The 13,668-nt window shown below is 64.4% G+C and overlaps 2 protein-coding genes across 4 annotated transcripts; both read right to left on the bottom strand.

Moving 5' to 3' along the window:
* Nucleotides 1–1,147: 1,147 nt before the first annotated feature.
* Nucleotides 1,148–4,882, bottom strand: DIRAS1 (DIRAS family GTPase 1). Its single transcript, XM_063161079.1, has 2 exons — nt 4,798–4,882; nt 1,148–2,854 (listed from the first exon to the last, which is right to left on the bottom strand). Exon 2 carries the CDS (start codon nt 2,836–2,838, stop codon nt 2,242–2,244), a length of 597 nt encoding a protein of 198 aa, XP_063017149.1. The 5' UTR covers nt 2,839–2,854; nt 4,798–4,882; the 3' UTR covers nt 1,148–2,241.
* Nucleotides 4,883–6,716: 1,834 nt separating this feature from the next.
* SLC39A3 (solute carrier family 39 member 3) lies at nt 6,717–13,549 on the bottom strand. 3 transcript variants are annotated; one of them, XM_063161077.1, is made up of 4 exons: nt 13,495–13,549; nt 12,658–12,796; nt 11,292–11,589; nt 6,717–9,194 (listed from the first exon to the last, which is right to left on the bottom strand). In XM_063161077.1, exons 3-4 carry the CDS (start codon nt 11,496–11,498, stop codon nt 8,460–8,462), a joined length of 942 nt encoding a protein of 313 aa, XP_063017147.1. In that variant the 5' UTR covers nt 11,499–11,589; nt 12,658–12,796; nt 13,495–13,549; the 3' UTR covers nt 6,717–8,459. The 3 variants fall into 3 exon arrangements, with proteins under 3 accessions (XP_063017147.1, XP_063017148.1, XP_063017146.1); XM_063161078.1 differs by lacking the exon at nt 13,495–13,549 and having other exon boundaries at nt 11,292–11,628; nt 12,658–13,331; XM_063161076.1 differs by lacking the exon at nt 13,495–13,549 and having other exon boundaries at nt 12,658–13,330.
* Between the last annotated feature and the right edge of the window lie 119 nt (nt 13,550–13,668).

Below are 13,668 nucleotides of genomic sequence, written 5' to 3'. Positions count from 1 at the left end.
CCCACGGACCCGTACCCATCCCCACCGATCCGTGCCCACCCCACAGATCCATGCCCACCCCACAGATCCATGCCCACCCCACAGATCCATGCTCAGCCCACAGATCCGCTCCATCCCCGCAGATCAGTGCCATCCCCGCAGATCCGTACCCATCCCCGCAGATCCGTACCCATCCCCGCAGATCCGTGCCCTTGCCCGTTCCCCGGTGCCCGCGGCAGCCCCGTTCCCCCCCGTTCCCCCCCGTTCTCTCCCCGTTCCCGCTCCCGGAGCCCACGCGGCTCCCGCGCCCGGGGAGCAGCGCTGGTTTCCATGGCGACGGGCGTGATGACGCACGCGCCGCGCTCCCGCCCCCCCCCCCCTTCCCGCGGGCACGGGCGGGGACAGCGACACGCGGGAGCGCGCGCGCGTCACACGTGTGGCACGCACGTCACAGGCGGGCACGCGCGGCACGAGCGGGGCACGGGGCACGCGCGTGTCACACGCACGGAACACGTGCCACATTCGTGTCACACACAGAGGTGTGCACAAACGTCACATTCGCGTCACACACACACACACACACCTGTGCCCACTGTCACATTCGTGTCACACACACAGAGCTGTGCCCACATGTCACATTTATGGCACACTCAGAGGTGTGCCCACTGTCACATTTGTGCCCCATACACACCTGTGCTTACTGTCACATTTGTGTTACACACATCACATTTGTGTCACACACAGAGGTATGCCCACTGTCACATTTGTGTCACACACAGAGATGTGCACACACGTCACATTTGTGCCCCCAACACACACCTGTGCCCATCGTCACATTTGTGTCACACTCACACACACCTGTGTACACGTCACATTTGTGTCCCACACATCACACTTGTGTCACACAGAGACCTGTGCACACATGTCACATTTGTGCCCCGCACACACAAATGTCACATATGTCACACATGCCCACAGCCCTGCACACACACCAACGTGCCCCACACCTGCACACGCGTGTCTGTGGCCGTCCCACTGTCCCGCGGCTGTCCCCAGGCTGTGCACACGCACACACATCACACACTCACCGTCACACTCACCTCGCCCCCTTCCCGTGCTCCCCCCGTGGCTCCCGCCCCGGCCGGGGGCGGCTCCGGGGGACGCGGGAGCGTTTCTCGTCTCTTTATTGAAGGAAGACTATTTCTAGAATAAAGGCTACATCGTCACCTTGTCCCCTGGGCGCTCGGATCCTCGTGTAAAAAGCCGGGGGGGTGCGGGGAGCTGGGGGGGGCTCGGCCTGTCCGGGGACACCCCCTCGGGGACACCCCCTCGGGGACACCCCGGTGGCGGCGGCGGGGAAGGAGCGGGGCCGGAGCGAGGGGACAAACCTCGAGGGGACGAGGGGCTGGTGACAGCGCGGGGACCCCGCTCCAGCCGGGGGGGACAAGCGGGGCTGAGCCAGAGCTGGAGGGTGCCGGGGGTCCCCGCGGGGGGACTCTGAGGACGGGGTGGCACCGGGGGGGTGCGGGGGCAGCGCGGGGCCCGGCTGGCTGCGGGGCCGGGGCTCTCCCGCCGGAGCTCGCCAGGATTGTGCTGGGTCAGGACCTCCCGCGGACCCGATGCTTTGTGCTTGGGCTGGCGGCTCCGGCTGCGGCACCGGCTCGGGGATGGCGGGGACACGGGGGGCACCACGATGGGCCTGGGGGGCAAGGGGACCACGGTGCCAGGCTGGGGGGCTGCGGTGGCTGGGGGGGCTGTGGCACCAGGACGGGGATGGGGGTTTGGGGAGGGGGTCATGGCACCAGGATGGGGCAGGGGGACAGCGGGCAGGGGGACACGGGCACCGCGCAGGGGCTGCCCCCGCCCCGGGTCTCTGCCCGCAGGAGCAGAGCGCTATGGCGTGGGGACGGGGGACGCGCGGGACTGTCCCCAAAGGGTGACACCGCCATCCCCACGTGGCACCGTCCTTCCCTCCCGCGAGGACCGACGGGGGCCGGGCCCGGTGGCTCCGGTTGTGCTGAGTGCGGGGGGGGTGGTCCGGGTGTCCCCGGTCCTGCCGTGCCCGGGGGGGGGGGATGGCCGCGTGTCCCTCACCTCGGCCCCGTCTTCACCCCCGGCGGCCCCGCACAGTCACAGTGATGGCACACGGAGGACGAGGGGACGGTCCCGCTGCGATGCCACTGCCACGTCCAGCCGTGGGCGGGAGGAGGGAAGGGGAGGGGGCATCCGGAGTGGGGAGGGGGCGCGGGCCAGTCCGGGGCTCTACATGATGCTGCACTTCCCCTTGATTTTGTCTGTCCTCTTCTGCTTGCTGGAGCGCTTCCCGTCGATGGTGAGGCTGACGTTCCTCCTCTTCTCCAGGTTCAGCAGCTCCTGGAAGAGCTCCTTGACGTTGTAGTTCATCTTGGCCGAGGTCTCCATGAAGGCGCACTTCCACTCCTTGGCCATGGCCTCCCCCTCCCTGCTCTCCACCTCGCGCTGCGTCTCGTCGCACTTGTTGCCCACCAGCATGATGGGGATGCTCTCCACGCTGCCCTTGATCTGCACGATCTGCTGGTAGATGGGCTTCAGCTCCTCCAGCGACTGCTTGCTGGTGACCGAGAAGACCAGGATGAAGGCATGGCCCTTGGAGATGGACAGGCGCTGCATGGCCGGGAACTGGTGGCTGCCGGTGGTGTCGGTGATCTGCAGCGTGCACACGCTCTTGTCGCAGCTGATCACCTGCCGGTAGGTGTCCTCGATGGTGGGGATGTAGGTGTCGCGGAAGGTCCCCTTGACGAAGCGCAGCACCAGCGAGCTCTTGCCCACGCCGCCGGCTCCGAACACCACCACGCGGTAATCGTTGCTCTGCTCCGGCATCTTGGCCCCGCGGTGGCTGCGGGGCACAGCGAGGCGTCACCCCCCAGCTCCAGGTGTGGCCCCCCTGAGATGCAGCCCCGGCCGGGAGCGGGGCTCGCTGCCCTTGGGTCGCCCTTGCCGGCTGGGGAGGGGCGAGGCCGCCTTGGCTATTTTTACCGGCCGCCCGCCGTGGCCATATGGCCGAGCGCGGCCACCGGCACCGCAGCTGCTGCCCAGGCTGCCGGGGGGGCTCGCTGGGCAGGGACCCCCCCCCAGTCCACCCAGCCAGGGCAGCAGCAGCCCAGTGAGGTCATGGTGGCATCTGGAGCGCCCAGCTGGGCTCTCTGACCAGGTACAGAGGTGCCCTCTCACACACACAGATTGTGCTGTTGGTGTCCTGTCACTCCCTGTCACTCTGTCCCATGCCATGCCATCCCTCTGCTCTGCTCCCACCCCAGGAGTGCAGGAAAGGAGCATGGCACAGCCGTGGGCTGCAGGTGGTGGGTAGTGGGGTCAGAGCCCCCCTCATGCTGCCAAACCTCAGTGCCCACCCACAGGGGACACCTGGACCTGGGCAAGGTCCCCAGTGCCCCCCAGTGATGTGAAATGAGGTGGCACAAAGAGTTGTGTGTGCTGGGCCCTGGTCCCTCAGGGCAGCACCAGCTCTGTCCCACGAGGGTCCCCAGGGTGTGTGGGACCCTCACAGAGCCTTGGGGACATTAAACCCACCATGGGACAGGGTTTCCAAAGGTGCCCAGTCACAGGATGAGCGGGAAGGAGGGGAGGGAAGGGGGCTGAGCACTGCTGTCCCCAGTCAGCTCCACTCCTGCCATCTCAGTCCAGGGAAGGGGGACAGCAAAGTGCCCCAGACTGCCCCGTACAGCAGCTCCTGCATCTCTGAGCATCTCTGGGGGAAGCAGCCCCTTCCCACGGTCACCCCATCCTCATCCCAGGGCACCAGGGGGTCTGGACCCCACAAAGCAGCCCCAAACCCTGGGCATGTCCCCAGACAGCAGAGCCAGGCGAGGCTGGCAGCTGGAGGAGCCCAGGAGCTCATCCCACCGTGGGCTCCTTGGATCCCACCACGCTGGGAGCGTCACCAGCGCCGGGGGCTGGGGCTGCAGCGGGGGCCGGGGCTGAGCTGGCGCGTGGGAACGTCCAACCTCGGCCAGGGCTGGCAATGCTCCCACCCTGTCCCACCGCTCCCATCCCACCTGTGTCACCTGCCTGTCCCACCTGTCCCATCCCACTTGTTCCACCTGTCCATCCCACCGGTCCATGGCACAGCCAAAAGCGCCCCCGAACTCACAGCCCAGGGGCTGGGCTGGACAGACCCTCACGGAACCGGGGGGATCTTTGGGGTGACCCCACGGCCTGTGCCCAGCAGAACCCCGACCCCAACAGTCCCTGGTGTCCGAGGGTTCAGAGCACGGCCCCCCCTTTGCTCATGGGCAGGGACCACCCGGGGCTGATCCTGCACCCCCCCGAGCCCCCCAGCACCGGGGGTGACACTGGTGGGGACCCGGGGGTCACGATGGAGGGCAGGGCAGGGGTGAGGGAGCAGGGGAAGGGCAGGGTGAAGATGGAGAGGCAGGTAAGGGCAGGATGGAGGGATGAAGGGGCAGGAGAAGGGGCTGGATGGAGGTCGGAGGAGCAGAGGAAGAGCGGGGGGAACGAGCATCCCGCTCAGGATGGAGATGGAGCGGCAGAGGAAGAGCAGGACACAGACGGGGAGGCAGAAGGGGCAGGATGGAGGGGCAGGATGGACATGGAGGAGCGGGAGAAGGGGCGGGAGGGACGAGCATCCCGCTCGGGATGGAGCTGCAGCGGCAGCAGGAGGGCACGGGCAGATGGCGGGGCAGGCTCGCGGGTCCCCCCGCGCCGCTCCCCGCCCCTGCCGGCAGCACCCCCGCTCCCCGCTCCGGCCGCGCTCCCCCGGCCCCCGCCGCGCCGGTCGCATTGCGGTGCCCGCCGCCTCACCGTGTCCTGCCCGGGATCCGCCCTTGGCTGCGGGCGGCGCGGCGGCCTCAGCGCATGGCCCGGCCCGGGGCGGCCCCGGCGCGGCGGCTCCGCTCCGCCCGGCGCGGCGCGGCTCGGTGCGGCGGGGCTCGGCGGGGCTGCGGCCGCTGCGGCGGGGCCGGCTCGGCTGGGCGGGCTCGGCTCGCCTCGCCTCGGCTCGGCTCGGCTCGGTGCGGTGCGGCCGCCGCAGAGCCGATCCCGCCCCGCCGCCGGCCCCGCCCGCCGCGCCCGCCCCGCCCGGGGGCCCGGACCCCCGGGCCCGGCCCCGAGCGGCTCCGGGACCCGGCAGCGGCGGGACGGGGACACACGGACAGGGACACACGGACAGGGATGCACACGGGCAGCGATGGGGATCCACGGGACAGACAGACGGACAGGAACGGGATGGGGACACACGGAGAAGAGACTCAAACAGGGTCACACAAATAGGGACATGTGGGGATGGGGACAGGGACACACGGACGGGAACACACGGACAGGGATGGGGACACACGGACAGGGACACACGGACAGGGATGGGGACACACGGACAGGGATGGGGACACACGGACAGGGATGCACACGGGCAGCGATGGGGATCCATGGGATGGAAACACGGGGACAGACAGACGGACAGGAACGGGATGGGGACACACGGAGAAGAGACTCAAACAGGGTCACACAAACAGGGACATGTGGGGATGGGGACAGGGACACACGGATGGGAACACATGGAGAGAGAGAGATGGGGACATGTGGGGGTGAGAGTGGACAGCCAGGCAGGGAGACACGGACAGGGACACTTGGGGATGAGGACACACGGACAGGGACCCCACACGGACACCTGCACAGGTGGGGACTGAATCCACATGAGGAGGGACAGCCCAGGGACTCATGAATGGGGACAGAGCCCCACAGGTGTGACAGGGGACACAGGGACAGGACAGACGGACACCAACGTCCCAGCCAGGCAGGGCACAGGTGGCACAGGGTGCTGAGAGCCCCTGTGGCAGCTGGGGGTGGCCTGGGCAGCCATGCTGGGCTTTGGGGACACAGAGGCCATGGTGCCACCCCAGCACAGGATCAGGAGCTTGTGCACACACCGCAGGGCCTCTGTCACACACTGGTGTCACCTGCTCAGGGCAGAGCCCCCAAACCCCAGAGGGGCCCCTGAGGGGACACACTGGGGGTCCTGGCGGGGCTGTGGGACACTCAAGCAGTGGCTGAGCCCTCCCCCAGCGCCTGAGTGGGACCAGAAGTGCCCAGGGTGACCATCCCCAGCTCTGTGTCACACCACTGGAGGTGACCGATGACTCCGGGGTCCCTGTCACAGCCGGGGTCTGCTCCTGCCTCCCCCCCGCCCCACTCCGGAGTGGCAGCAATTAAAATCCGCAGCCTCTATTAATAGCAGCCAGCGGGCACCGGGCCACGGTGGCACCCACGCGCTGGCACCGCGTCCCCACGGGAACGGGGAGGGCACGGGAGGGGGCACGGGGACATCGGCCCGCCCCGCCCTGCGAGGTGACAATGCCAGGGGTTGGTGGCAGCCTCAGCCCCCCCCCCCCGGCGCGCTCGGAGCCGGCCGGATCCTCCTCGTTAGAGGGAATGAATGAGCTCCCCTTGATCATTTTCCTGCGGCTCCTCCTCGTTCCATTGAGCCGCAGCTCCCCGCCAGGCCTGACGCAACGGGGCGGCCGCTCACGCAGGGCTGAATCACGGCGCTGCCGGGCGGGGGGTGCTGGGGGGGTCCTGGCCCCCGCCCCCGGGCTCAGCAGGGCTCTGGGGGGCTCCTGTGTGCCCGGGGAGGGGGCTCAGCCCACGCTGGAGCTGGGCACGTGTGGATGCCGCGTGAGCCGGACGCGGAGCAGCCATGGGGGACATCAAAAAAAGCGAGTGACAGCGAGGGGAGAAGGGCAGGGAATTTATTGGGAGCAGCAGGGCCTCCTCCTCTTCCTCCTCCACCCTGTGGATGAACCCCCCCAGGGCAGCGGGATGAGGATGGGGGAGCTCAGCACCCCCTGGCACTTCACAGCCCCCCATCCCAAAGCGCAGCAGGAGGAGGGTGTGAAACGGAGGTGACAGCCCGACAGGGGACACTGAGCACCGTGTCACCTCCCCCCTAGGAGAGAGGTGAAACAGCCCCGAGGCTTCACCACGCCGAGGCAAATCACGTTCTCCTCTCATCCTGCTGCTTTGTGTCATGCCAGGCCCAAAATAACCTCCCTCCACCCCCCCCCTTTCCACTCCAGGTTTTCAAATGAAGATTAATTGACTCGGGGATGTTGCAGCAATTAAACTAACGAGCCCCAGGATCTGTCAGATGATGCTCAGCTGCCTCCATATGCTGCAGCTGGGCCACCGCGGAGGCTCCGCGCCTCCTTCCCGCTGCCGGCACTGCGCCATCCTCACAATTCCATCCTCACAATTCCATCCTCACAATTCCATCCTCACAATTCCATCCTCACAATCCCAGCAGCGCTTCCAGGGGCCCGGCCCGGCTGCTGCAGGAGCCAAAGCTCCGGGTAATTAAAATGCAGCCCCTGCCTGAGCCAGGCTGTGTTTCACAGCTGGGGGGGAGCACATTCCCAGCTCCAGCCTCTGATCCCAGCTCCTCACTCCCAAAGGCAAATCCAGCAGGATCAGGAGCTTCCCAGGGGCTGCTCGTGGCTCTGAGCATCATCTCCACTCCCCCTCAAGGGAGGTGATTCCATTCCTTTGGAGACCTGGATTTGCCTTGGAGCAGCCCCTGATGGGAGCATCTCAGCCCCTCTGACTGCAGAGCACTGAAAACACAAAGAGTTTGCCCCAAAATATCAGTGCTGGGAATTGTTACTGCCCATTTCCTGCAAGCTGATGGATTCCAGGCTCTGGATAAGGTGAGGATCTGCTGCATCCCTGGAAGTGTCCAAGGCCAGGCTGGACAGGGCTTGGAGCACCCTGGCACAGTGGAAGGTGTCCCTGCCCATGGCACTGGACAGGCTTTAAGGTCCTCCCCAACTCGAACCATGCTGGGATTCATCCCCTGATTATCAGAGGTTTTCCTTAGGGAATGCTCAGCCTATAAGTACAACATTGAGAAGGAAGCAGGGTAGAGGGGCCCGGCCTCATTTCTTCCATGAATCCCTGGGAAAGCTGAGCTCCCCAAGCCCCAGGTGGAGCATTGGAAGCTCTGTGGAGGCAGCAGGGCCTGGAAGGCCAGAGCCCCACAGGGATGTTATTTTTGGCAGCTCTTACAACCAGGTTTTACTCCCAACTAAGCCAGCGAAAGCAGCTTAGTGCAGCCTGGCAATCCCTGCTCCCACCTGCTCTGCCTCCACTCCTGCTTGTTCCTCACCTCCTCGGAGCCTCCGGAGCGTGGCCGAAGGGAAGGAGGGAGGCACACACACATTCGAGGAGCTCTCGGGAGCAGAATTTACCCAGATCCTCAACGTTTGTGTCCGCTAATCCCTGCAGCCCCTCGGTCAGGGACAATCCCTCGGGATATTCCTCACTCTGAGCACACGGGAAGAGATTCTCCTCCTCCAGGTCATCACGGAAACTCCGCCCGGCTTGGGCTGTTCCAGCGGTGAAAGGGGCGGCTCCTCCCGGCGCCGTGGGAGGGGAGAGGTGAGGTTGCGCTCCCTCGGCTTCCTGAGGCTCCCGGCTCACCACGGCACGAGCACCAGCCCGGCCAGCGCAGCGTAACCCAGCACCAAGCACAGCACCTTGAGCAGCCGGTGGCTTTTATCCTCCAGCTCCTTGGCCAGGATCTCGAAGAAGGTGACGAAGAGGAAGGTGCCGCCGGCGACGCCCTGCAGCAGCAGGGAGGCGACGCTGCCCGCGGCGCTGCGGTTGCTCTCGATGCCCATGCCCACCCCGATGCCCAGCGGGATCATCAGGCACACGGCCACCGCCAGCTTGGCCGCGTCCCTCAGCGCCAGCGACGCCTTGGCCATGCTGATGCCCAAGGCCACGGCCACCAGCGTTTCGTGCACGGCCACTCCCAGGAACAGACTGACCACTCTGCTGCCGTCCTCCTGCAGGCCCAGCGCCAAGCCCTCGAAGATGGAGTGGGTGCAGAGGGCGAAGACCAGCCCCAGCAGGCGGCGGGGCCCGCAGCGCGCCAGCTCGGGGAGGTGCAGGCCGTGCGAGTGCAGGCCGTGCTCGCCGTAGGGCGCGCGCCCGCGCGGCGACGCCATGAAGGGGCTCTCGTACTCCGAGTCGCTGCCCGCGTCCGAGCCCGCGTTGAAGGTCTCCAGGTCGATGAAGGATGGCTTCTCCTTCTGCAGGCTCAGGAAGAGCTGGTCCACGAAGACTGACAGGAAGAAGCCGACCATCATGATGGTCTCGGCCACCGGGTAGTCCGTGGTCACGTTGTTCTGTCTGAGCACCTCATCGAGCTGCAAGGGAGAAAAAGATGCACCCTTCATCCCTCTGGGGAGAACCATTCCCACAGTGAATCCATCCCTTAATCCCTCTGGAGAGAACCATTCCCACATGGACACAGTGAATCCATCCCTTTATCCTTCTGGAGAGAACCATTCCCACATGGACACAGTGAATCCATCCCCTTTATCGCTCTGGATAGACCCATTCCCACAGATCCACAGTGAATCCATCCCTTTATCCTTCTGGAGAGAACCATTCCCACATTCCCACAGTGAATCCATCCCCTTTATCCTTCTGGAGAGAACCATTCCCACATTCCCACAGTGAATCCATCTCTATCCTTCTGGAGAGAACCATTCCCACATTCCCACAGTGAAGCCACCCCTTTATCCTTCTGGAGAGAACCATTCCCACATGGACACAGTGAATCCATCCCCTTTATCCCTCTAGACAGACCCATTCCCACAGATCCACAGTGAATCCATCCCTTTATCCTTCTGGAGGGAACCATTCCCACATTCCCATCAATCCACAATAAATCCAGCCCCTTTATCCCTCTGGAGAGAACCATTCCTACAGATCCACAATAAATGCATCCCCTAAACCATTCCTTCATTCCCACAGATCCACAGTGAATCCATCCCCTTTATCCCTCTGGATAGACCCATTCCCACATTCCCATTGATTCACAGTGAATCCACCCTTTGATCCTTCTGGAGGGAACCATTCCACATTCCCACAGTGAATCCACCCCTTTATTCCCCAGAAGAGAGAGGGACACTCCATCAATCCATGGAGCTGCCACATCCTTGGACAGCACCCCTGGCAGAGGACAGTGAATCTCCTGCTGTTTGATCTCACACCCCACAGCCTCCTCTGCATCCCAAAAACCTCCACTTCCTCCGTGGACAGAGGCAGGAGGTGGGCACAGCTCCCCTTGGTGAGGGCCTGGGCACAGCAGAGCTGCTCCAGGGGGCACAGCCCCCAAAATCCACTCACACCAGAGCCCCTGCAGGCTCAGACTGAGACAGAATCACAGAATTTTAGGTTGGAAGAGACCTTTAAGATCATCGAGTCCAACCCATGTTCTAACACCTCAACCAGATCATGGCACCAAGTGCCACATCCAGTCTTCCCTTAAACACCTCGAGGGATGGTGACTCCACCACCTCCCTGGGTAGATGATTCCACTATTTGACCACTCTTTCTGTGAAAAACTTCCTCCTTAATTCTAGCCTGTACCTCCCTTGGCTCAGCTTGACACTGGAGGTGGGCACAGCTCCCCTTGGTGAGTCCCTGGGCACAGCAGAGCTGCTCCAGCAGGCAGAGCCCCCTAAATCCATTTGCCCTGGGCCCCTGCAGGCTCAGATTAAGGGAGGAGGTGGGCACAGCTCCCCTCAGTGAGCCCCTGGGCACAGCAGAGCTGCTCCAGGGGGCACAGCCCCCTAAACCCACTCCCACCTGAGCAGGAGGTGGGCACAGCTCCCGTTGGTGAGCCCCTGGGCACAGCAAAGCTGCTCCAGAGGGCACAGCCCCCACAGCTGGGTCCCTGCAGGCTCAGATTAAGGCAGGAGGTGGGCACAGCTCCCGTTGGTGAGCCCCTGGGCACAGCAGAGCTGCTCCAGAGGGCACAGGCCCCCAGCTCCAGTCCCACCTGAGTCCCTGCAGGCTCAGACTGAGACACGAGGTGGGTACAATTCCCCTTGGTGAGCTCCTGGGCACAGCAGAGCTGCTCCAGGGGGCACAGCAGGGCCCCCTCAATCCTCTCCCACTCGGATCCCCCCCTGCAGGCTCAGATTAAGGCAGGAGTGGGCACAGCTCCCCTCGGTGAGCCCCTGGGCACAGCCCCCTTGCTCCTCTCCCAGCTGGGTCCCTGCAGGCTCAGACTGAGACAGGAGGTGTGTACAATTCCCCTTGGTGAGTCCCTGGGCACAGCAGAGCTGCTCCAGGGGGCACAGCCCCCACAGCTGTGTCCCTGCAGGCTCAGATGAAGGCAGGAGTGGGCACAGCTCCCCTCAGTGAGCTCCTGGGCACAGCCCCCTTGCTCCTCTCCCAGCTGGGTCCTCCCTGCAGGCTCAGATTTCGGCAGGACACCCCCCAGGACCCACCTTGCCCCTGACGGCGGGCAGCAGCGCGTTGAAGCACGTGGCCAGGAAGACGCCGCCCCCGAAGGAGCTGCAGAGCGCCAGCAGGCGGCGGGAGCGCTGAGCCTTCTCGTGGTCGGCCTCCATGAGCCGCACGGGCAGCAGCGCCCCGGCCAGCACCAGCACGCAGATGCCCAGCAGGCACAGCACCTTGGCCACCACGATCCTCATCCTGCCCCGGAGCCGGGCCCTGAGGGGACGCTCTGGGTGTGCTCAGAGCGGGGACATCGGCCTGGGTGGGCCTCGGGGAGAGAGAGGCTGCCTGGGGATGGGGAGAACACAGGGAATGTTCCTGTAGGAGCTGTAGGAAGCGGCGGGGCAAAGTTCAAACTGGAGTCAAAAGGAGTTTGGAAGCGCTGGGATTGTGGTCACCTCAAACCTGGAGGTCTCTGAGGCCAGGCTGGACTCCAAGCCCTGTCCTTGGGCACTTCCACTGGGAAATTCCTGACAGGGCCTCCCCACTCTCCCAGGGAGGAATTTCTCCCCAAAATCCCATCCCTCCCTTTCCCAACATCCCATCCCTCCCCTTCCCAAACTCTCATCTATCCCCTCCACAACATCCCACTCATCCCCTCCCCAAAATCCCATCTATCCCCTCCCCAAACTCTCATCTATCCCCTCCACAACATCCCACTCATCCCCTCCCCAAAATCCCATCTATCCCCTCCCCAAAATCCCATCCATCCCCTCCCCAAAATCCCATCTATCCCCTCCCCAAAATCCCATCTATCCCCTTCCCAAAATCCCATCCATCCCCTTCCCAAACTCTCATCTATCCCCTCCACAACATCCCACTCATCCCCTCCCCAAAATCCCATCCATCCCCTTCCCAAAATCCCATCTATCCCTTCCACATCCCACCCATGCCCTTCCCAATCTCCCACCCATCCCCTTCCAAATATCCCATCCATCCCCTCCCCAAAATCCCATTTATTCCCTTCCCAAGCCCCCACCCATCCCAGCCCCTGGCAGTGGGGAGGAGCCATTCCCCGTGTGCTGCCACCCCAATTCTTTGTCTCTAAGGGACAAAGAGAGGAATTCAGAGCCCATCAGGTGACATTGACTCACTGCAGGTGTGGCCAAGCCCAAAATCTGGGTCCAGGCACAGCCACGCCTGTGCCAGGGCAGAGGGAAGGGATAAAATCCTCATTTTCCAGAGCTCACACCTCTGGAACACACCTGGCTCTCCACAGAAATCCTTTAACCTCAGGTTTTTTCCCTTTTCCCCCCATATTTAACCCAAACCTGCCCCCACATCCAGCATCCCCGAATGGGGCTGGAGCAGCCCTGAGGGACAGGAAGCCCCAGGAATATCTGGGGAACTCCTCACCTGCTCCTCCTGCACACCTGGGCTGTGCCCCCAGCCCCAGAACTGCTGCACCAAGGGACCAGCTCAGCTCCTGCTCGGGTCACTGGCTTAAAATGAAGCATCCAAGCGATGAAAAATATTCTATAAAGCAGGCAGGGCTCTGTGGGAGGAGAAACAAAGGGGTTCCTCATTTGTGAGCCTCTAAATCCCAATGTTTCTGTTTAAAACCGGCCCTTCCAAGCCCTTTGAGACTGTCCTACCACTTTTAGAAAGGGGGTGATGGGGAAGGGGCTCCTCCCAGCCCACCCTGAGCCCACCTAAAGGGAGCAGAGGTGAGGGGAGGGGTGTCAGGAGGGTGATGAGCAGCTCACATGGGCACAGCTCAGCTGGGAAGACCCTCAGAGGGGGTTGGGGTCTGCTCTGAGCCCTCCAAGGTGGGGAGGGGGCTCAGCCCCAGCCCCTCACAGGCAAATGGAGCCTCTCAGGATGGGGAGGGGGCTCAGCCCCAGCCCCTCACAGGAGCCCCTGAGGATGGGGAAGGGGCCCAGCCCCTCACAGGAGCCCCTCAGGATGGGGAAGGGGCCCAGCCCCTCATGAGGAGGGGACCCCAGTTCCCCCCACAGGAGCTTGGGCCCCCCCCTCGACCCCTCACACCCAGAGCGGGCCCAGCCCCGGCCCTTCACACCAAGGCCGGGCTCCGGCCCCTCACACCGCCCAGCCCCGCTCTCCCGCCCCTTCCCCCGCGGCCGCGGCTCCCCCAGCCCCGCTGCGACCCCGGGGTCCCCGGCGCGGCCCCGCCATCCCCTCACGACCCCCTCGGCCCCGTCACCCCGGTAACCGCCCGCCCCCCCCACTCACGGCCGGCCCCGCTCGCTCCCGGCCCGGCCGCCCCGCATCGCCCGCCCACGGCGCCCTCCCATAGGCTGAGGTGGGAAAGCTGATTTGTGATTGGCCGCTAGAGCTGTCAATCAACGCGCCTACAGCACGCCGCGGGAGAAGCAGCGATTGCGGTCCGCGGGAAACGCGTCCCGT

This window comes from Melospiza melodia, chromosome 7, assembly GCF_035770615.1.
Source record: "Melospiza melodia melodia isolate bMelMel2 chromosome 7, bMelMel2.pri, whole genome shotgun sequence".
Classification (NCBI taxonomy): Eukaryota; Metazoa; Chordata; class Aves; order Passeriformes; family Passerellidae; genus Melospiza; species Melospiza melodia.
This window is presented reverse-complemented; position numbering and strand designations above follow the sequence as displayed.